We start from the raw sequence: 23,734 nt of genomic DNA, 5'->3' as shown, positions 1-23,734 counted from the left end.
TATCTTCTCTGAATATACAGTTTATTTTATGTGCTACGAATGATTTTGCACGCTGTATCATGAATATGCGATCCAAAAGCAATTTTTCCCAACCCCCAAATTATGTGTAAATTTTTGATGATAAAACCCCGGAGACAGCATGGGGGTTATGTTTAACTAAATGTTGGATTAACTTACTGTATCTCATACATTACTTAAATAACTTCAAAAATAAAATTGGTTGGTTTCATTTTAAGTGTCTGAAGTAGCTAGAAACGTATAGTGACAGCTTGTAGATCGCCGGACTTATAGTGACTGAGCAATCATACTTCAAACGTTTAACGAAGTCGATAATATTTGCTATTGCTGAAGTTGAATTAATTAAGAGAAAAAACAGAAATATACAGTAGATAAAAATAGATGGAAGAAAGATAGATAGAGTTCGCTTTTAGTATAGAGTCCTTCAAAGTTAAAGCAACAATTAAGATTTATGTAGCAAAAAGCAAAATTGCTACGTATAGTGGACTCAACAATGTTGCCCAACAACGATGTCGCTTTGTCAGTGCGCGGTAAATTATTACAAACAGACAGACCATTCTGTTAGCACAGATAAGATTCGATAACAATACTAACCTATCAATATTCATCGGAGCCAGATTGCCAAATTATTCTGAACCGAGAGTCCTCAGCAGTATTTGCTTGAATTGAATACTGCTCGTGCCGCCGTAATAGACACCGCAATGCCATTAGGACGTAGATATTTGAAAAATATATTACTTACAGATAGGATAAAAGCAAATGGTCCATTATTCATGTCTGTTTTTTTTTATTTCACTACAAGGTAGCCCTTGCGTGCAATCTTACATAGTGGTAAGATGATGCAATCCAAAAGGATAAATGGCTAACCTGTTACGGTATGGCAGTTATATTAAACCTATAAATAATTGGGTTCTACTTCGCGACATCGATTCCTCAGGTAGGTAAATAAAAGCAAAATAACAGGTAAAGCAAATAGAAAAGAATTCATAAATCTGTTTTATCATATTTGTTTGAAAAAACATTATTTATAAAAGAATTCCTAAAACAAATTTAAGGTAAAGTTTGCTTCCTAACTAACTTAAAAAAAAGAAAGGAAGTTACAAAAGATACGAAGTGGAATTTCAAAGAATTATGGAGAGAGTGAAAATAAATATGCTCATTGCGCTCCTACACATGTGCAATGTATTATTATTTCAACTTGAATTTGTGGTTTTTCGTTACCTCAGCCATTACGTCAGTCCCCGTTATTATCACTACCGCAAAAAAATATTAACTAATAGTTGGAGATTGTGATGATAAAGAAGATCAAATAAAAAAAAAATATCATCATACGTACACCATTTTATCATTAAAACTACACACCGTTCTTAATTATTGATTTGAGCTTTATTAAATTTGATAAGTGTACCCTGCGTACCTTATTGACTGAGAAGGTTGTTGCTATTGGCAACTCATTATACAAAGAAACGTTGTTTCCACTTAAGCATTGATTTAACATTTAGTATTTGAGGTGCGCTTTACACTTCCTAAATTCATCTCAATAGCCGCTCTGATCTGCAGTTTACATCTGCACTAAAATCACTTTAAGATAACTTCCCATTGAAGACAGTTGCTAATAGATTTGAAACTTTGGAGCTACTTGTGAATTGATTAATTTCGTCACATTGTTATGGCTTCCAAATCAAGATTGAAGATAATTATAACTGAATAGAGTATAAGTTTGAAAAAAGAACACACCTTTATTAATTAACTGCTCTTCACATTAAAATATCTAGCAGAAGGTGTTTTATAGCTTGAAGCTATATTCAAACTAGCTTATTTTTTTTTCCAGGTTTATAAATACACTGCACGATGTTTTCCGTCACTGTTAAAGTATGTGACATTTAGTTGCATAAAATGCACTTTCCGTAGTTATACCAAAAGTCAGAAGTCGTGTGTTTGGAGTTTGCTTTGGGCCCCCATAGAATAGACATACATAGATGTAGAGTAATCCTCGGATCATTTCCGCGGCGGAAATGACGTGCCTCCACCATCAGACCATCTTCTATTTGGTTTCTATTTTCTATTTGAGGAAAAACAGACACACATACTACTGAAGGAAAATGAATAGAATTTAGTTCCATTTCATTTCATTTTTCATTTAAAAAGAAGCAATTTACACCTTTTTTTTTACTTACTTTTTTTATTTAATTTTAATTTTCAATTTTATCAACGTAGACCTTATGATATCTATAATTCATCTTGACACTGCTAACGTTTGCAAGGGTCTGGGTTCGATTCCTGAGTCAGGCCAAGAACAATAGGAATAGGTTTGTTCCCTTCAATCTACAATGAACGACGACTAGATTAACAATTTTAGGTTTAAGTATTATATGATAGAACTTAAATCATAAATACTACATATTTTATCCTATGAGTACAACATCAGTAATAGTTTTCATCTATCTAATTGACTTGTAGCTGGTATTATATTTAGGACCTCTTATATAGTTGACAAAAAAAATGTAAGGGCCACAGGGTGACAAAATAGAAAATTTTAAAAATCAGGTTTTCTACTGCGCTATATTATTCAGCATTGACTTTTCTTCCATACGCTTTTGTCTGGTATTTCTGTACAATAGCAACAATGGTGACCTCGGGCAATTTCACTGCATTTTCAGCCACTGCAATGCTGTCGCGGTTCGGACATTTCTGTATCGACGTGTTTCAATTTCTTTACCGTTTTAACTACAGTTGTAGTTTTGGAAACATAAAGATTGAAAGATTTGAATGGGATTCAGTTCTGATCGGTACTGTTTGGATCTATATTGCTCTTTGTACTTCCGTTTTCAACGTTATAATTTCATATCCAGCTGCGACGTTATGTGTAATGGTCATCATTAATACGAATTCAAGTTACAGTCTATTATTGTCTGGTACAGAATTTTTTTAGACAACAAAGATAGATAAAATATATCTTTCTTATTCCACTATAAATTATGCCACTATAAATTTGTTAAAAACCATAATTAACGTGAACAAAGAACGCAAGCTATCGCTAATTGTGAAAAAAGTCACAACTAATAGAGGATTTTTTTTTTATATACAAATGAATTTTTTTTTTTCATTGTAATTGACGGACGGTTGTATAAACAGAGCAAACCTTCCTTGGGCAAGCAAGGAGCACGTCCTGCAACTATGTCCATCAATTTGTGGCGTAGGTGTTAAGCCTCTTGTGTCTGTTATTACACCGGTAATCGTTTAGACCGGAACACAGCATTGCAACAATGCTGCTCAGCGGCAGAAGAAGCATGGCGATAGCAATTCTTCGGACGAGCTGTCAAAAAAAGCTCTAGTACTGCTAAAACATCAGACAGCCAGCAGCAACTGGAGAATGTTTGTGTGATGAACAGGAATGTTTACAGTGTCTGAGTGTTTATCTGTATATTATAATTATTTATATGTAATATATTCATAAAAAATATGAATCAGCTATTTTGGTACATATAACAAGCTACGCTTACTTTGGAGCTAGACGGCGATGTGTGTATTGTCGTAGTATATTTATTTATTATTTATTTATATAAATCATATTTACCTTTTCGCATCGTAACCCGAAACGCCGTAACCACAAAATATAAAACCACGTAAAGAATCTAAAACATATTATCTCAGTACAAGATAATGCGTTAGATAACGTTTATATTCCTACGTTCTCGCCCTAAGCCCTCGCAAAACAAAAACATTTTATTCAAAAGGGTTACAAGTGTTATAATATATGTAAAGGCGCAGGTGGCGGCTCGTGAAGGGACCGGGAAAGTTGTTTTTTGTCCCTCAAGGCTATCTTTCAGCGGGGTTTTTATCGTCCTCAGATTCCGAACGTTTTTACTTGTTGTGAGAGATTGCAAGGCGATGTTGCCAAGCTTGATTTATGTTGCGTATTAAATTACTACTTACTGGAAGCGGCGACAGCCTCGTGGAGACCGAGTTCGAGCCCCGGCACGCACCACTAGCTTTTCGGAGATATATAAGTTTTTAGTTTAGGCAATTTAAATATCACTATTATTATCAATATAGCTTTAAACGGTGAAGAAAAACATCGTGAGGAATCTCGAATGCCAGAGAGTTCTCTGTGACGTTATCAAGGGCATGTCACGTCTACCAATCTGGACTTGGCCAGCGTGCTAGACTACGGCCTAAACCCTTCTCATTCTGAGAGGTACAGGGTACCAGTGCCCTGTAGAGGGTTAATGATGTGATAATGATAAAGATTATATTCCTATCCGTGGCACAACCAGTGTACGTGGTCGCTGACTATCAGTCTATCGAGAATGCGGAGTCATTCAGTAGATGATACAGACAATTTTGCTTTTGTATGGGGAGTAATTTTATTGTTTCCATAATAAAGTACCATAATGATACTTACATCTTATTAATCAACCCAATTAAACGGTTTAATTTGAACCTAAATATATAAACGTTATATACCTATTTTAGAAGTTGTTGCCCGCGTTTTATCGGATTTAAAACAGTTTGTTTTGCGCGGGATGAAAAATAACCAATAAATCCAAACTAAAGGATGCAAAATTTGGTCGAAATCGGTTTAGCTGTGAAATTCTGCATACGAGTAGGCATAAGCGTAGTAGAAACTTTTAAATAAATTTTTATCCCAATTAGTCTAGTCCACGTAAATGTTAGAATAACGAACCCACATGAGAAAACAGAGTGATGATACAACCTACGCCCGCGGGTTGTTGCTGCATACAAGTGTCCAACTGTCTAATCCCAACAAAAGACTTGAATCGTCAAGTAAAGAGAAAGCTATTAAATGTTAACACATAAAACACATGTTACTTGCGCATTTTATTTTATTTCCTTGAGCCACATTGTCCGTAAACTTTGTTAGATAACAATTTATTCCCCAAGTCCACATTAGGGCGATCCTTTCAGCCTCGGGCGTGACTTGAGACTTCTGCCTACTCAAAAGTGATGTAGAATGTTCGAGAAAATATTTTTTTTTGGTTAACCTGTAACGTTGACAAAACCTGTTTTTGCCACAACTATAAAACTGCATTACTGTGAACGTACCAAAACTGAGTGAGTTATACAGAAATAAGATCAAGAAATGACCCGATTCAATTTATGGTGCATGTAATTTACTTCAAAGTATTTAAAATACGCCTTTTTGAACCGGTGGTAGAGTCACTACATACAAACAGACTCGTCGTTTGAAAAGTGCTTTTTGAGTCATTTTGACCATTATTTAATGCGGAACCAAAAAAAGCGACAAATTAATTACCGAATACTCCTTTTTGATAACAGGTTAAAATAAACAGTCAAGTATTACTTAGGTACCTACTGGTTGCAAGGAACCCTCAAAGGGGAGGTTAAAATTTGCGTTTTCAACGAAAAGTACATTTCTATTCAAAGCAGAACAGTAGAACAAGGTAAAATAAATGGATACTTGAGGATTTTCTTGTTAAAATCGGATTGCGCAGTTTTTATTTGTAACAAGAGGGTTTTCACTGTCTAGTTTCTTTCTTTTAGGGTCCCGTACGTTTGATAAGAAAACAGAGTGTTATGTAAATAGGCACCTCTATCGTTTCATGAAAACTTTGACCAGTTCCTTCTCTATAAGTATTTAGCTCAGGAAAGAGTTTGTGATTCTTTTCAATAGAATAATAATATTGGCATTATAGTAATAATATAATTTTCACATATCAAAAAGCCTTATCTATACTTATAATAAAACTGTAACTGGAAGATTTCTGTACATTTAATATATTTTGAAAATTTTGATCGGGGGATGCTTTATAATCTACACGGAGTCCAAAACCGATTTTTATTTAATTTTTGTGTGTTTGTCTGTCTGTTTGTCTGTCCAGGCATCACGTAAAAACTACTAAACGGATTTAAATACAATTTGGTATAGTGGTAGCTGATTTTCCGGGTCAACAATAAGTTTCCTCCAGGAAATGGGATGACAATTATTATCAATTTTACTTCATATCTCCGTTAAATTTGAACTGATTTTAATAATTCTTTTTTATTTGAAAGTGTATAACTATTAGGCGTGTATTGTCTTATTTTAATAAGGATCTGATAAATATTGTCGGTGATAAAGGACATAACTCTTCACAAATAAAAGCAAGTCGCAAGGCATATGGGACAACGATCGAATTCATGCGTACCATCCTACTAATACTATAAATGTGAAAGTTTGTGAGGATGGATATATGGATAGATGTATGTATGTATCAACTAAAATAATGACAACTTTCTAACACAGTATACCACTTAAAATAATAGTACGTAAATAGCTAGCCACGATGATTATGGTGTTAGCATCAGATCTATTCTAGCTTCTCGATCGACTCAAACGCGTACGAAGTCGCGGAGGTCCGCTAGTATTTGAATAAAAAGATGTACAAAGGAACAATTCCTTTCAAATGCCTGTGACTTTCTTGCTTTATATCTGCCACTGTAAAGTTTAAATGGCTATAGATTGAGCAACACCAAATTTTTTTATGTCGAGAAGTTCGCTCGATATCATCTTTACGGCCGAAATTTCGGACTTGTTTGAAAAGATGTAACATTTAACGACACCTGTAATGTCTTTTGGCGCAATTAGCAACAACAAGTGTGACAGGGTCTTTTTCGCCAATTCACCTGCTTGGGGTCGTTTGGTGAAGTAACGATTATAGGCTTACCACTCATTGTGCCAACAGAAGGTAATTTGTTTTATTTTTAACCGACCTAAAAAAAAGTGGCATGAAAAAGTTTTACTAAAAAGAAGACGTTCTTAATACGACTGTATGTTTTTTTTCTATGTGTATTTGTTACCCGCTTACTGCGCCAATTATACGCCGATGTTGATGTTTTTTTTTTGTATGGTATGTCAAACCTCAGGTAGTCCGATTTTAATTCGGTGAAGATCTATTGGATGGATCCTGGAAAAATCGGGGGAACTCTCTAAACTGTCAAAATCTAGTATCGGTTTTAAATGAGACCAAGCATGGCCACCGAAATTATACGATAATAAGTATGCCACTATTTGCGCTTGCGATTATGGTATGAGCTGATGGTGAAGTGCCGAGAGAACTCCTCAACCATTAGCATCCAACGACTTCGGGTAAAGAAAAGAAAAAAAATCGGGTAAAATGTAGTAAATTACTAGATACTTTCTACTATATAATAGACATTACATTGGCATAGATTTAAAAAAAGTAGAAGTATGTTATGATACAAAATATACTAATGTAACATAATCCAAAAGAAAGTAGGATACTGTAGGGCAGAAGCTAGTTTTCTATTAGGGGAGCTGCGTAAGATGGTTTACTTCGTAAGATTTAAAATTTTGATTTATTTAGCGCCACAGCCAACTTACTGTAAACTGAACAAAAACTATTTTTGAATAGTAACTCATAACAATGAGTCTGATTTATGAGTGGGTCCATTCATTGCCGCTCACGCGTGCCGATTTTGTGAGACCCTCCAGGGCGGAGGGGGAGGTACGTTTCACTTGTCGGACCTCTGTCTCGTGGACAATGGGCCGAGGTTTGAATCCCATTATTTTCACAAACAACCGAAATAACGTTGTTTAATGGAAGAATAAATTGTTTTGTGTATACGGGGCAAGTTTATCAGCCTACGTAGATATGAAAGTATTGTGTGCGTGCGTCAAACAATTACTGGAGCTTATTGACGGGTGATTGGACGGGTGACCGAACTTTATATAAGTCATGTTAGTTACAATGGACAAAGAATTAGTTCAGCCAATTAAGGGTGAAACTCAATATTTTGGAAAATCTTTGTGGTTTTTTTTAACTACATTGTGCAGATTTGTTTAAATTTCAAGGATTATGGCAAGTTTAGTTTATTGTTTACTTTATTTCATTTACTTCCGCAAAATATGTAAACTTTCATACAAATTCCCATCCCGTTTTGAATTAAGAGTCGAATTTGAATAATCATTTCTTAGTTAACATCTCACTCTATTCACAGAAGATTTTCAAAATATTTCAAATTTGTAGCATCAGTCGTTTGGGTTATTGTTTGGGTTAAATTTAATAGTTTCAATAGATAATAATTTAAAAGACCCCGACATGAACTAGATAATTTTTCCAACATTATCATTTATATAATACCGTCTCATTGATGCAATTCCTAGACACGCTGTTCCTGCTGTAAGTTGCCAAGGAATTGAGTATCCTGAATCCGACCCTTATGTAAAAACAAATACTTTATAATTAACAAAAAGACGTCGTCAGTGGCCACCGAAGTGGTATTGAGTACACGGTGGCTTTCCAAAACTGCTAATTGTGACAGTAAAAAGCTACAAAAGTTTCTGTTTAGTGGAATTTGTGCTCACCAACGAAAACCTACGACGCTAAGAGAAAGCCAACGACGCCAAAATGATTAAAATCTGCCTAATAATGCCTGCCTGATTCAAGAGACTATTGAACACAAACATAGACTTAGACACATTTCGGTTTCTAAGTCGGGTAAAAACCCAGACGTGTTAAACACATTAACAGCTCAACTTACGTAAGTAATTGAAGACCTTGATGATCCTATGGAGTAGTTTGATCTGACTCAGCGGAATCCAACACTAATGGCGCGGCATTCAACGGGATGAGTAAGTTAACCCGCTAATACACTAACTAAACTAACAGTCCATTGCGAACTAAAACATAAAATATTATTTATTTAAGTAGAACTTATTCTAGTACTACTATGGCTACGTACTTGCAATTCCACTACTGCTTATGGCCTGTGGAGTTATAAATGAAATAACAAATGGGCTAAACATGGTTCTGTATAACTTTATGTAACATCTATGACATATTAATATACTACGACTGTACACATATCATCATCTAGCCCCAAAGTAAGCGTAGCTTGTGTTATGGGTACTAAGATAGCTGTTGTACGAATATTTTTATGAATATAATACACATAAATACTTATTATATACAATTTAACACCCAGGCACTGAAAAACAATAATATTGTTCATCAAAATTTCAAAAAAAATTCAAAATTCAAAATTCATTTATTTCAAGTAGGCCTAATATAAGCACTTTTGAAACGTCAAGTCTGTCTGTTTGTAGTGATTCTACCACCGGTTCGGAAGGCAGATTCTACCGAGAAGAAGCCGGCAAGAAACTCAGCAGTTGCTCTTTTCCAACATCAACAATTTACATTTTGCATTTTAACATTCATTTTTCTATCTTGTGAGAGCTGAAAGCGGAGCCGGATGCTTCCAAGCAACCTTTTCATTAAAAAAATAATCAATTGTATAGTAACCTCGCTGTAATAAATGTGTTTTAACAAATTCTTTAAACTTGTGCATTGGCAGGTCCAAAATCACCTTAGTCCATCACACAAACTTTTGTCCAGTTGTGGGCATCTAACCCATGACCTAGGACTCAGAAAGTAGGCTCCTAACTGCTATATGATGGCCCACTGGCGCAGTGGGGCCAGTGGGCCATCATATAGCAGTTAGGAGTGATTCATAATATTACGATTATGATTATTCCCGATTAGACCCGCTTTACTTAGGCAGCCCCGCACCCGCGAATCGATTACAATATATCCATGTATATGGCATATAAACCTTAATTTTTTTATGTAACCCTTTTTGAACACACTTTTTTCTGCTCTTGTGCATTAGTATTACTACTAGCAGTGGCGTGCATAGCGCGTATGCACAGCGTATGCAGATGATATAAAATTGAGAAAATCTTGAGTTATAAAAAACTTAAGGAGGCATTGTAAGAGTCATAAAAAGCCTATTCTTAAGAATTTATAACTCGTACTAGAGATTTTCTTCATTTTCTATCATCTGCATATCCTGTGCATACCCGCTATGTAAGCCACTGACTACTAGAATTGAGAGAAGCACACCGCTCCACTTTCGTCTCTCGCAAGACACAATAATCATTGTTAAAATATTGATGTTGGAACATAGCAACTGCTGAGTTTCTTGCCGGCCTTTTTTTTGTAGATTCTGCCTTCCAAACCGTAGATTTACTATAACCAGACAGTTTATTGTTACTTAACGTATTTAAGTACTTATAATAGCCCTTTTTTTATATTCTTTTAATATAGACCTAAACTTTCAGTAATATTACTATTACCTTAATCTCTAACTATGACTCAACGTTCTCTTCGTGCACGTGCTCTTATTACGTGGGAAAAACATTACTTCTACTTACTGTTCGTTACTACACTGATCGTGTTATGTGTTTCAGAAGAGTTTATAGTGAATATCGGCACACTTTTTCATTATTTAATGGTTTAAACGATAACGATGAACTAAAAAGAAATTCTGTAGAATACCGAGTTTTACCGACAGCGCTAAATTGCAGTCCCAAAAAAAATTCAATATGAAAACGCGCGCATCGGAGTTAACTGATTTATAGTCGAAAACAAAACAATGCGAGAGGCGTAAAACTAACACGCTTCAGTTTCATTTTGTTGGGAATATATTTTAATCCAGGAGCCGGTGGCCAGTTCAGTGTATGATTACTTCCTCGTTGGGAAGGTAATGGAGCATTGAAGCTTGTAAATGGGATAATCAAGTTGAAGTCCCCAATTTATTCGGTCGTGCATGGCATTATCATATATTTTTAGTACATAATATTATGTTAAACTGTTTAAACGAAAAGTAAATGTTATATCAAATGTGCCAGATTATGGATAAAACTACTCCTTAAAATATTTTTTAATAATTTGTTAAAAACATTTAAACGGGTTTATGCCGCAATAATATTTTGAGATTTGTCGATATTTCAACTCAAGAATGATATGGATTGACATGACATGGATAGCGCTCACGACGCGGCGGTATTGCGCAGGTGCGACACTTTAATCTGGATATTACGGGCAGAACCTAACTATCCGCTCTTGTGTTATTTTAATTGATATTTAACATACTATTACACTGACAACGCCTCTTTTATCGTAGTGCTAAAGTCTAAATATTTTTAAGAAATTTTGATTAACCACGAAAAGCATAGTTTGATTTCTTTTATAAGCAAAAAAAAGCAGAAGTTGTATTTGCGAGATTTTAAGAACCAGCAGCTTCCAAGCTTGCAAACTCGAAATTTTCAATCGCGAGTTGCGTTACTAAAAAGAAAAGTTCTTCAACTTTAACTTCTAAGGCGCAATAGAGTATTGATATTTTTTGGTATTTCTTTGACTTCTTCTACACGAACTAATGTCACCATAATTTCGACCACCAGCTCCGGTGCAGCAACAACGGAAACGTATCGTGTGTCGCTAATCCATCGGGATTGACAAACAAACATACGGATTAACTTTTCATCCGCGAACAAATATATATATAAGTTGACATTTTGCTTACACAAGTAAAAGTTTGAAATTATTTTTTATTCGTAAGATATTCCTCCCTTCTGTTTTGAATCCTGCTGTGTGTGAAGGTAGACTTGAATGCAATCTCTCACAGCATAAGTGACGAAGTCTGGGATGGTAGCAGCTTAATTTGTTAAAGGGTATGGCAGTTATATTTAACCTGTACTCCCAATCGAAGGGAGAAATCGGGATAAGTCGAAAGAACATGGGATTGGTTCATGCTCGTATAAAAGTATGTGAGTTTCTTGATCCACTAGCTGTTATATAAAAACTCTTGATGATAGGACTACATGATATCTTAATTATTAATTATCAATTATTAATAATAGTGTGACATTAAATCCTAATTCCATAATCATTGTAAATCGAAATTATTCTTATGTTTTAAGTTGACATGTTTTAATATTTAAATCAATAGTAACAATAAAAATTTAATTTGGATTAAACAATTTAAATTCAGTAAAATAGTAAAAATAATTTCGACAAATTCTATTGCAATGCCCTGGCGCGGCGTCATGTCTCTTATGTATTTACATGAAGCAATTAATAAACAATTAATAAAAATTAATAAACAATTAATAATTATTTTAATAAAAATTTATACTGTGATACAAATTTCACCAACTTTCGTTTCCACCAGCGCTTCAATAAAATTTTAAAACACGAAAAGTGCTATTGTGACTTAACTATGATAGCTTAGATTTACTTTCTCGCAGATTTTTTTACTATCGCTAATAATTTTCCTGCATTCACAAAAACTACTCTAGGCAGGTCCGCCCCGATAAATAGAATTGTCTCAGCCTACAATTGTGCATTTCAAAAAAAGCTGATTTAGATATTTTTCACAATTCCGCCCTGAGTTATAAGCGCAAAATTAAAAAACTGTTTGTTACGTAATCCTCTTTTATTTTTATTTTTATTTTTATTATAGTTTTTAGTATCTTTCAAACCAACAATCATACAAAGAAAGTAAAAAAAAAAATCTTATTTTTTTTAAATGCCTTAACAAAGGTGGCCAACCACACCTGAGCAACGTGGTAGATTTATGCTCTAAAATCCCTCTCGGCTACAAGAGACGAGGTCTATGCCCAGCAGACTTAAGCTGATGATGACATCAGAAGAAAACAGCTCCAATAAAATAACTATAAGATATTGAGAATGCAAACAAAACCACGTACAGAGCTAGTTTTTTAGAACATTGTCAGGGCTTATGATATCAAGGGCATTATGAACCCTTTCTTGAATCCCATTATTATTGTCAAGCTGCTCATAAAAAGCTTAAGCCAAGCTGCAACACTGAAAGCCACTTACTGCCCCGTAAGTGTTGTGGTCATTAATAACAACGCCACATGTTACGGGTACGACACGATAGGTACGATACGGCAGTAGACCTGAACGAAATATTGCGAAAATCCTAATAATAATATTATAAATGTCAAAGTTTTTTTTATTTATTAAATTGTCTGTTTAGTTACTCTTCTTTAACGCGTAAACTAAGAAACCAATCAACTTGATTTTTGACATAGAGCTAGTTATTAGGACGGAGTAAAAGGACTTTTATACTAGGAAAATCAACGGTTCTATCATCACTTACCATTAGGAGAGGTTGCAATAAAAGGCTTACTTGCAGTGGAATAAAAAACCCAACCAAGAATAAGAAAGGTATTCTGTTAAAATAATCGCTTTAAAAAAGTAATAATTAATAATAATATAATAATGATAATAAATATAATACGACAATACACACATCGCCATCTAGTCCCCAAAGTAAGCGTAGCTTGTGTTATGGGTACTAAAATAATTAATAAATAATTTCATGAATAATATACATAAATACTTAATATGCATATAAACACCCAGACATTGAAAAGCATTCATGTTCATCACACAAACATTTTCCATAATCGAACCCACGGCCTTGGATTCAGAAAGCAGGATTGCTGCCCACTGCGCCAATCGGCCGTCAAATTGTTATTATAGTAAAGTAGTAGAAGAGAGCTTTTTGCGACCAGCAGCATTCCTGTTTTTAAGTCTAGAGAGCGTCGTTGCCGGTGGAATAATAGGCACTTGAGGCTTAACATTTACGCTTTAGGTTGATGGACACAGCGCGCCACTTGGTAGTACGTGTTTCTTAAATGCCCTGAGAAATGTTGCTATGTTTAAAGGCGACGGTTTCTCACTTACCATCAAGTGGGCCATCTGCTTGGTCCGGCAATTATTACTATTTAAAAAAAACAAAACAAATGTGACAATCAGTAAATTGTTTTTAAAGATACGACATATCGTGCAGTATAAAGCGCGTTTAACCCTTGACGTGCCATGTCATCAGTCATTCTTATGCCCTCATTGTTATTGGCTTACGCAAAGATGGCTTTATATGGAGGGCACTCGGTGACTTCTTAATATAATCTGGAGTATTATCGTACGGTCAAAGCGTGACTGTGATTTATGTTAATTTTTTTTTTAATTTTAACTGTATAAAGCGATATATTTGAAAACTACAAGCGTTTACCCACGACTTCATTCTTGTGGATACATAAAAACGTCTAACTAAAAGGGTAAGGCTTACTTAAAATCGAGGGATCATAAAAAGTATTCTAAACACTACATTATGCAAATGACGGTTGCCAAGCTTTTTTGAAATATTTAAATTAGGGGTTTATGAGTATAAAGGTAACAGACGGACAGATCCATCCATTGCCACTTCAGTTTTGCAGCTTAGTAAGATATACAGGCGACTAATATACCAATACCGTATCCACACCAATATTATAAATGCGAAAGTTTTGCTACCTATGCTCAACCATTGAACCGATGTGGATGAAATTTAGGCACGACTTCTTTGAACAGAAGCTTCAGTAAATAAACTATCATTATAAATTCTAACATCAGAATATGAATCTTTACGAGAGCAGATATACAGCAGAGAAAATATGTAGTAAAAGTTGACACAATTTTACGAAACTGTCAAATGTTACACTTCGCTTCCGGATAATAGTGTTTTAATCCAGCTTGTCGTTGAAGTTTTAGCTCGACTTTATGACGGTTACAATCGAACTCTTGTGAAGGAAATGCAAATTCATTCGGGGACCGCGAAGCCGTCGGGAGTCGGGGGTTAAGCGTTATTTATAGCACTCGATGAAAAATACATTCGTTATACTTTAGGGTTCCTTTTGCAATTAGAGAAACCTAGATGCTATTCATTGTGATTTAAGCTGCATAGGACAGAGTGAGCCTTGTCATCATAAAACTCAGCTTTTTATAGTCCCAATGCTTTGAAGGTTTTGTCATTCATAGGAGAGTGAGATATTTAGTGCATAGACCCCGAAGCTGTTCTGCTTTGCAATCTTACACTATTATCACATATTGATAATAATCAACATTGCCATTTTTTCCAGGCTAGTACCAAGATTAAGATTTAAAAGAAAACTTGAAGAATAAACAATTACAAATCCCACTTGGCGTATAAAAGTAAAAAAAAAAAATAGTTAAAAACTCGATATAACTAATAATAATTATATTATTATTAATTGCAATATTTGTTGACATTACTATTCCACATGACGATAATCTGGTGAAAGCTATAAACTATAAAGAATCTAAATACATGGACCTTGCTCACGAGATTACCGCCATGTGGAGTGTTGAGTCAATGGTCTTCTAGCGAAAAGCTTCGACCAACATTTTAAGAAGCTTTTGCTTGGTTTTTGGATCAAGGGTCGGATAAGGAAGGAGGAGAGGAGGTTTTGTGAGGAGGTTCCTCACTCTGGAGCCATGACTGCAGGTTGCTTGGGTATTCAAAAGGCCCGCAAACGGAGAAGTAGAGGTTTTTTTCTTATAAAATTTTAATCGTGTTTCTTTAAACATTGTTAAGTATAATGATAGAAATACGTATATGTCAACCGTAATCACCCCAGCTTGAAAAGAACAAATATTTGTATTTGTTGTATCAATGGAATCCTTTCACATAATTCTGACTTAGGTATTTCTATCAGCTCTGGATACTTCCCTTTTATGAAAGAGGTCTATGCCATAGAACAATAAATCGCCAAAAACGATAATTGGCTATTGGAAACTGTATGGATCGAATAATAAAATAATCGCAATTTTCAATTTTTCTCCACATGTATCCTAAATAATTATTGCTTAGTTTTATATCCAAATAAAATTTATTAGACGATAATAATTGTCTCTTATCGCTATATCGTCTATTATCAGTATACGTGACAGGACCTGCACAATCTGCTATCGTTAAACATGTTATCAGGGTAATACTAATGACCTGCTATCATTGATTACGAGTACGTAAACTGTAATTACGTACTCCTCACTATCTATTACCCCATCACAACTAGCATCTTCAAGTTCGAAGATAAATTTGCAATACAGAGACTGCCATTCAAAAGGTGCTGAAGGATATTCAGCAAATTTCTCCCACATTGTCAACCATTCTTCTATTGAAATTTGGCTGTCTTTATTGGAATCGGCTGCATTTTCTAACGAGTTCCAGATATTATTGAATTTTGAGCAGTTTTTTTTTGATTTTTTTGCCATCATCAGGTTTCCATCCTCGCAATTTGGCTATATTTTTTAATTCTAATGACCTGCTATCTATCATTGATTACGAGTACGTTAACTGTAATTACGAATTTTCATGCAAAAGTATTGCTTAGTTATCACAGTTACCTAACGTAGTCAGAAGAAATTTAAATTTAAATTTTCAACCGAACTACATTCGACTGCAAAATCGTCTAGTCCATAGAGTTTTCATGTTATCCACGCTAAATATTTAGTGTGTGTCGGAAAAAAAGTCAGTTAAAATTGGTTCAGAATTTTAAGCAGATAAAATTATTTAGTCAATTATACTCCGGGTGTCTTTAGCAGCAGCTACGATAAAGAGTGCTAAAAATTATTTCACTACATAAGATAGAAAACATAAGTCCGGATGCAGGAAATAGCAAAACAATGCACGGACAGTGTTGGTCGTATCTACAATAGACTCTACAATAGACTTTTGTCCATTGTAGACATTATATAGAATGTTTAGGATTTCAAAGGACTAAACCAAAACCCAGTTTTATTAAAGATATGCGAAAAATCCTACAAGAAAAAAGCAGCATCTTAAATCTGGAATAATTTAAAAACCCATACACTAATAATAATAACTTAATTAAATACAGAAAAAAGGCACATGAGGCTTAACACCTACGCCTTAGGTTGATGGAGACTGGACGGCACGTTACAGGACGTGTTCCTTGCAAACCCAGCAGATGTTTATAGACAATGGTTTTCCACCAATTGGGCTTATCTGCTTGGGCCATCAATTATTGCTATAATAAATAATATTTCTGTTATTAATCATACGGACATTTCAATATCAAACAAAACACAACATTTATATTAATTTAATTAAATAAATATTTAATTTGAAAAGGTTTATTCCTATTAACACACTAATTTCACTAATATGTCGCTGCACCAAAAATGAAATTCCCGGGATCCATTGGGCTTTCAGAAGTGAAATACTGTGTCCATAGCTCTTGAAATTCTTCCCATGTAATACTTTGCTTTCCCCTAGTCATAAATTTAAACGCAGCCTCACTGTCTTCTTTCAGAAGTCCGAAGCACTCATGAACTGTTGAGAACTCCTCACTATCTATTACCCCGTCACTACTAGCATCTTCAAGTTCGAAGATAAATTTGCAATACAGAGTCTGCCATTCAAAAGGTGCTGAAGGATTTTCAGCAAATTTCTCCCACATTGTCAACCATTCTTCAATTGAAATTTGGCCGTCTTTATTGGAATCGGCAGCATTTTCTAACGAGCTCCAGATTTTCATTAATTTTGATTCAGTTTCTTTGTATTTGTCATCATCAGGTTTCCATCCTCGCAATTTGGCTATATTTTTTATAGCCACCTCAAAATCACTTTTGTCTATACTCCCACTCGAATTTGTGTCAAAGAAAGAGTGAAATAGAAAAAGATATTTCATTTTTCTAAATTCGGAAATCATTTTTGTTGTTTCTCGCCTAGATGAATAAATTATACTGCAATTTTTATGCTTACCTTTCGATATGTAGATTGTACTGCGTTATCATATCTCTGGATAAGTTTTGTCAATTATTAGTAGCCCGAGAGGTCATGGACAATTTATCGTAATTGCTTGATAGTTTGTATGTAATCTCCCGCGACTTCGTCAGCATACCTACAACTTCTGATAAATACATTATTCTTAACAAACAATTTAAATTTAAATGTTAGTTAAATATTACAAGTAGTTGTTTCCCTGTTAGCGGGATTCATGTACTCGTACATCAAATGTTATACAGATCGGTGCCGTAATTGATTCTAAAATAAAAAAACATACATCTTCGCATTTATAATATCAATTTATATGAAACAGTTTTTGTGTGTGTTGGAGTAGCGTATACAGAACCACGAACCCAGAATACAGAGCTTTTGATATTCCAAATCATCATATCAGAGACAAAATAGGAATTTAAAATCCAATTTAAATTTGCGAGAGCGAGCGAGCGAGTCCCGCCCGTCCCGGCGGGACGCACCGTTACCGAGAATATTGTTCGACGCGGGAAATGACGACTTGTACCGAATTTACTGCCAGAAAACATCAGTAAACGTACAATTATAGTCCAAGAGACAGCGTATTTAAATTTATTTACATGTTTATTATGAAGAAACGTAATATTGAATGATGTATTTCTTGATGGTTTGTTATTCATTCACGCAGCGCTAGAGTAAGAATATGATGGCGTGGTTTTACGAGGAATAATGCACGTTTACTATTGTTAGCTTGTCTTACTTTTTTTCTGAAAACTTACTTTACTTTTGTTTGTTTGTCTTCTTCTCACGCAGCTTTTTTCACATTTATAACATCAGTAAAATAGAGATCACGAAAACACTAAAAGCGCGCATGGCCGTAGTAATTCCCCGAACGAGCTCTGACACAAAAAAATTGGTTGCCTGTAAAGTCGGTATACGGGCGAAAGTTTTACGTGACAACGACTTTGAGTGGTAAAATAATTTTAATGTGAATATTCATTCGTATAGTAGGAAGAAGGATGAAATAATAGTAACAAAATAAAACATTTATTTATACAAAGAATTATATTGATATTATATTTATATTATATTTATATTTATATTATATTTTTTCTCTAATATGTTTCTTCAACCAAAGGTTGTCTGGAGGAGATCGCTTCAAGCGATAAGACCGCCTTTGTGCATATGTATAGTTTTTTATTTTTTTTTTGTTAACCTGATTTTATATTTGTATGTGCAATAAAGACTTTTTCTTCTTCTTCTTCTTTAAAACATTAATTTATACAAAGAATCTCGCACTGAATTTCATATTAACAAAATTTTATTTTTACCTTTACACATACATACGTATTTATATACAAATATACATACAATAACTTGCAATACATTTGCGTATAATGAAACAGCGTTTACTACAAAGGGACGCGTGCCTTTCACTTTTTATGTCTGTCTCTCTCGCTCTTAGGCGGGCTAACCATGCCCGAGTGGAAGGGACGCGTGCCTCTCACTCGCTCTCATTGTGAGCGCATAACGTGAGCGGAGCGTAACGCAGTTTCTTGAAGTGTCACCCGGCAAACCAATTTATAAGACGTTGTCACGTCAAAAGTTACTACAAAAACGTGTTCCAAGGAACACGGAACACGTTTTTGCTCTTCCAAGTGTTGCTCTTCCAAGTGTTGCTCTGCTTATGATGACGCGATGGTTTTCCACTTACTATCAGGTGGCCAACCTGATTGTAAGTGGAAAACCTGTTGAAAAATCTGTTTGCCTGTCAATTTTTACTTTAAAACGAAGCATAATTATTGTTTATCTCGTAGAACATACATAAGACACGTACTTAAACACTGAAATGGTGTTATATTCTTTAATAGGCATAGTGTTATATTACATTACATTTTATACGCTCATTGCATAACAAAATCTTATTAAATTATTTAAAATTTAGTATACATGGTAATACTTTAGGTTACTTTTGCAATTATTGATAAAAACAAAGTTAAAACTATAACCATAAAATTCAAAATTCAAAATTCATTTATTTCAAGTAGGCCTTTTATAATCACTTTTGACACGTTAAGTTTTCTGTTTGTTTGTTTGTATTTAAGAATCTATCACCGGTGCGGAAATCAGATTCTACCGAGAAGATGCCGCCAAGAAACTCAGCAGTTTCTCTTTTCCAACATCAGCAATTTACATTTTACATTTTTACATTCATTTTTTTTATTTTGTGAGAGATAAAAGCGGAGCCGGATGCTTCCGAGCAACCTTGTCATCAAGAAATGTATTAATTGTATAGTAACCTCACTGTTATAAATGTGTTTTAACATACTCTTTAAACTTACGCATTAGTAGGTTCACAATTAACTTAGGAAGCATATTATAAAAGAGTATACTCAGTCCCCATACAAATAGAATGGAGATAGATTGGTCTACGTTTAGACACATGACAACTTAGTAAATACTGAATCTAGAATTTAGATGAAAGAAATTTGAGTCAGTTCATCAAAAATGATGGCAAAATGCAAGATTGTTTAACAGTTTACCAGTTCTTAGTCTATATTCTTGAATCGTGAGTACTACGTCAGGGGGTTTCGTCCAATAAATGTTGTACAGTCAAGTTTCTTTTTGTTTTCTTTTTTGTTTCGCGCGATACAATCGAATAGTACATGACACGGAATCCCATGACTCTATGAATTTAAAACGCTTTTCCGACCGACGCGCGAATCAGAATTAAATATGTAGTTGTAAATCGAACTGTAATTACATTTTATAGTAGTATTATTTTAAATCAGAAAGTGTATTGGTTGGATCTTATTTCACGCAGTAACATGGATTGTTTTTTTACATGTGATTTTTTATACATTTGAAGGTGAAATAGCCTAATGTTTTTTTTCTTTTTTTTAGTTAGTTGTGTAATAGTTTAGGGTCGGCAAAACATATTATCTTCTCAAAACTTGAAATCAGACTGCTTGGTTATCGTCTATTTCTTAGGGCCTTCCGCAATATCCACTGCTAGACACAAGCCTTTTGTAGCGAGTTTCAAAGTGTAGAGTCTCGGGCCGCTTGTTTCCAGCGGTGCCCAGTGACTCATATGATATCTTATCTCCACTTCATTGTGGATCCACAAACGTCCGACCATGGGCCACCTTAAGGTCCACATCTTCTCCAAGTATTGCTACTTCAGCTTCGCGTCTTTCTGAGCTGTGTCGTTAATCTTAGTGCATTTATGTAATTAGAAAAAAAATCTCCATATACATTACACTGTAAGGCGTTTCCACGAATTTTGTCGCGACGGATTGCTTCGTGTATATACCCCTTAAAACTTGAAAATCTGAGCCATTAATTCATTAAATTTGCCTTTTGAATATAAGTACCTACATACTACTTCGCTTGATTTAACATCATTAGCATGGATCCTTCTTCGGGTACTTGAGCATGGTGGGGATAAAAAGCGGAGGAATTCTGTTATTTCGGTGGAATTTTGTAAAGCTCAAAAGCTTTTCTCAAGGAAGCTAATCAAGGGGCAACGTTTTCATTAACTAATTGAGTTGCGCCGTCAAGTAAGGAATATGCGCACCGATGGAGAGATAAACAGGGCTGTCTCAATATTTAGGGCAAACGGGTGTCTGTAAATGTGTCTGCATGACCCATCTCGAAAAAGTTGGTGTGACCTATGATGAGTCATAAATGGTGAGTCATGTCACGTCATCATATTCTTCTTCATGGGATGCCTCCTTTCGAAGGTTGGCAATCATTAGAGCCATTTCAACTTTGGAGATCGCTGCTCTAAATAATTATTTGCTGCTCGTTCCAATCCATTGTCGTAGATTTATGAGCCATGATATTCTTCTGTTGCCAGGCCTTTTTCTGAATGCCACTTTACCCTGTATGATAATTTGAAGAAGTTCAAACTTTTTAGTATTCCGCATCACATGTCCAAAATATACTAATTTCCTTCTTATGGTTTGAGTACCTCTAGAACCTTACCCTTTCTCTGCAGAACTTGTAACTGACAAGGCCTGTCATATTCTTAGCATACAGCTGTACACCCACATCTCGAATGCTTTGAGTTTTTTGGACATGGTCTCCGTCAGCGTCTAAGCTTGTAACATATTATAATAAATATTAACTATTTTTATAAACTTACTGCTATCTACCGCTCCCGAAAATATAGCCTCAGCTAACAAATTAAATATTAACCGCACTATATTCAATACCCACAGCTCAGTAACATGCTAAAATATGCATCTACTAGTTGTAGTTTGTCGGCTTTTATTACGGTGTTTTTTACAAATCGCGTGGGAACCGTTAGTTTTCCAGAGATAAAAAGTAGCTTACTCTTCGCCCTTTTAAGTAACTACGCTTAAAATAGGACAAACAAACGATCAAAATCACTTACAAATTTATAATATTTATCCTCGATCATAGGCCAATGTGTTCGTGTAAATTATTAAACTCGATAGCAAAATTTAATAAATTGATTATCTCACAATCATTAATAAATGTGCTATTAATTCTTACTCAATTTAATAAATAGTTTTCAAGTAATAATTAAACTGATATTAGATTCACAGCGATTATGACATTGTGTCTCTTGGATATTTTCGTCAAAATTGAGTCTAAAGCTTCGCTCTTCAACAATTTTTAATCTCACTACGGGAAATATTTGAGAGATTGATATAGAAAGTACATGACCTTTTCCATATCATAGGTGACATGCATACCAAAATTTAAAGCTGTCTTCCCGCGGGAACTATTTAAGGAATCGGGCTAAAATGCAGCCTATGTCTTTTTCTATGTCAAATGCTACATGCATGCCAAATCTCATACAAATGCGTTCAGCCGTTTCTGCGTGATTGAGCAACAACTATCCACACTCTCACATCTAAAATATTAAGAAGGATAGTAGGATAAGAACGAGTTCATTAGCGATGAACTTCAGTCCGGTTGAGACATTCAGGCGGGTACAGAGAGCCGCCGTTATCTCAAGTTTCGATGACGTATTTCAGCCTTGGTGATCAACCTCCAGAGAGATATTCCATCTACGCGAGACATCACGGTGCACAAGTGTGTGCGCAAACCAAGTTGCGGTTTCTAATCCCTCACTATCTTAACGCTATGGGATGGCAGCTACGATGAGACCGGAACATATCGGGCCAAGGACAAACAGCTTAACGCGCTCTCCGTGGCAAGCCTAAATATATAATAAATAACACGATGAACATCAAGGGGAAATATTTGTTGATTTATACCTATCCATAAATTTTGCAGCGCTGCCGACGCAACTCGACAGAACTTAAAGAAAAACATCCCAAGAATGTTTTGATTAAAATTGCAAGATTCCGCAAGATAATTTGCGCGCTTGTTACAGCCCTGCGTTATACATGGTATACAGGATGTTTTTTTTTTTACATTCGCAACAGTAAGGATCTACTTCAATAATTAAAATACATTTTGACGTACTCCGTAAGGTCTGTTTGTTTATGAGCAAAGATTTACTGACCAAAACCCTTTTTTCTTTAAAGTAGAATTATGGAATTTTTGCTTTACTGCCATATAAAGAAAACACCCTATATGGGAGTATGGTACGCGGCAATTCAGCTTTATTGCCTTTCATTGGGCTTTATGTTAATTTAGACACATTTTCGAATGTGCTTTTAACGAGTAAACGTGTGGAGCCGACGCTAATTTGTTTAATTTAATCCTGTTTGGTAACATTTTAAAAGTTGGACGCTCTGCGGTAAAAGTGTTTTTGTTATTCTTTCAAGTTTAAACTCAAACACTCTTTATGCATTAAATGAAAGACAATACACACATGTAAAAAGGACAAATTCAAAGTTTTATTTATATATTTATCAAAGTATTTAAGTAAGATTTTTAAGCTATACTATACTTTCATTTACATTTTGCTTGGAACCGACATAAAAATGTTGTAGAAAATATTTATTTCTTGCTTTTTAGTTGTATAACAAAGTCGGTTTTTTTTGGTTTTTTTTTTTATAATAGTGTTTAAATGTCATGTGCTCTCAAATATTCCTTTGATCGACCCTGGGATGTTTATGGTTCAGGAGCTCTTCCGGCATCGCGGTTCTCCGGGATCCTTCGAATAGATTTTGACGTAATGAAAAAAGGGGCCACAAAAAGAATATTCCAAGTCAGTTTATAAAAAATATGGAATTGATAACCCAATCCTTTTTTGTAAATCAGTTAAAAAGGATGGTGAATGGATATGGTGGATAAAAGACTTCCCTGACGCAGTGGTGCGTGCTTTGGCCTTGTAACTGGGAACCTAGTTCGA

General features: G+C 34.8%; 2 protein-coding genes across 2 annotated transcripts in view; both read right to left on the bottom strand.

Moving 5' to 3' along the window:
* The window catches only part of LOC120631280, a 338,187-nt gene that overhangs the window by 168,938 nt on the left and 145,515 nt on the right, over window positions 1–23,734 (bottom strand). The gene's annotated exons all lie outside the window — the stretch shown is intronic.
* On the bottom strand, window positions 16,838–17,389 carry LOC120630909 (sarcoplasmic calcium-binding proteins I, III, and IV-like). Its single transcript, XM_039900250.1, has one exon. It carries the CDS (start codon window positions 17,387–17,389, stop codon window positions 16,838–16,840), a length of 552 nt encoding a protein of 183 aa, XP_039756184.1.

The sequence above is a fragment of the Pararge aegeria genome, chromosome 17, assembly GCF_905163445.1.
Source record: "Pararge aegeria chromosome 17, ilParAegt1.1, whole genome shotgun sequence".
In the NCBI taxonomy this organism is placed as follows: Eukaryota; Metazoa; Arthropoda; class Insecta; order Lepidoptera; family Nymphalidae; genus Pararge; species Pararge aegeria.
Note: the sequence above shows the minus strand (reverse complement) of the source record. Positions and strands in the feature narration are given on the sequence as shown.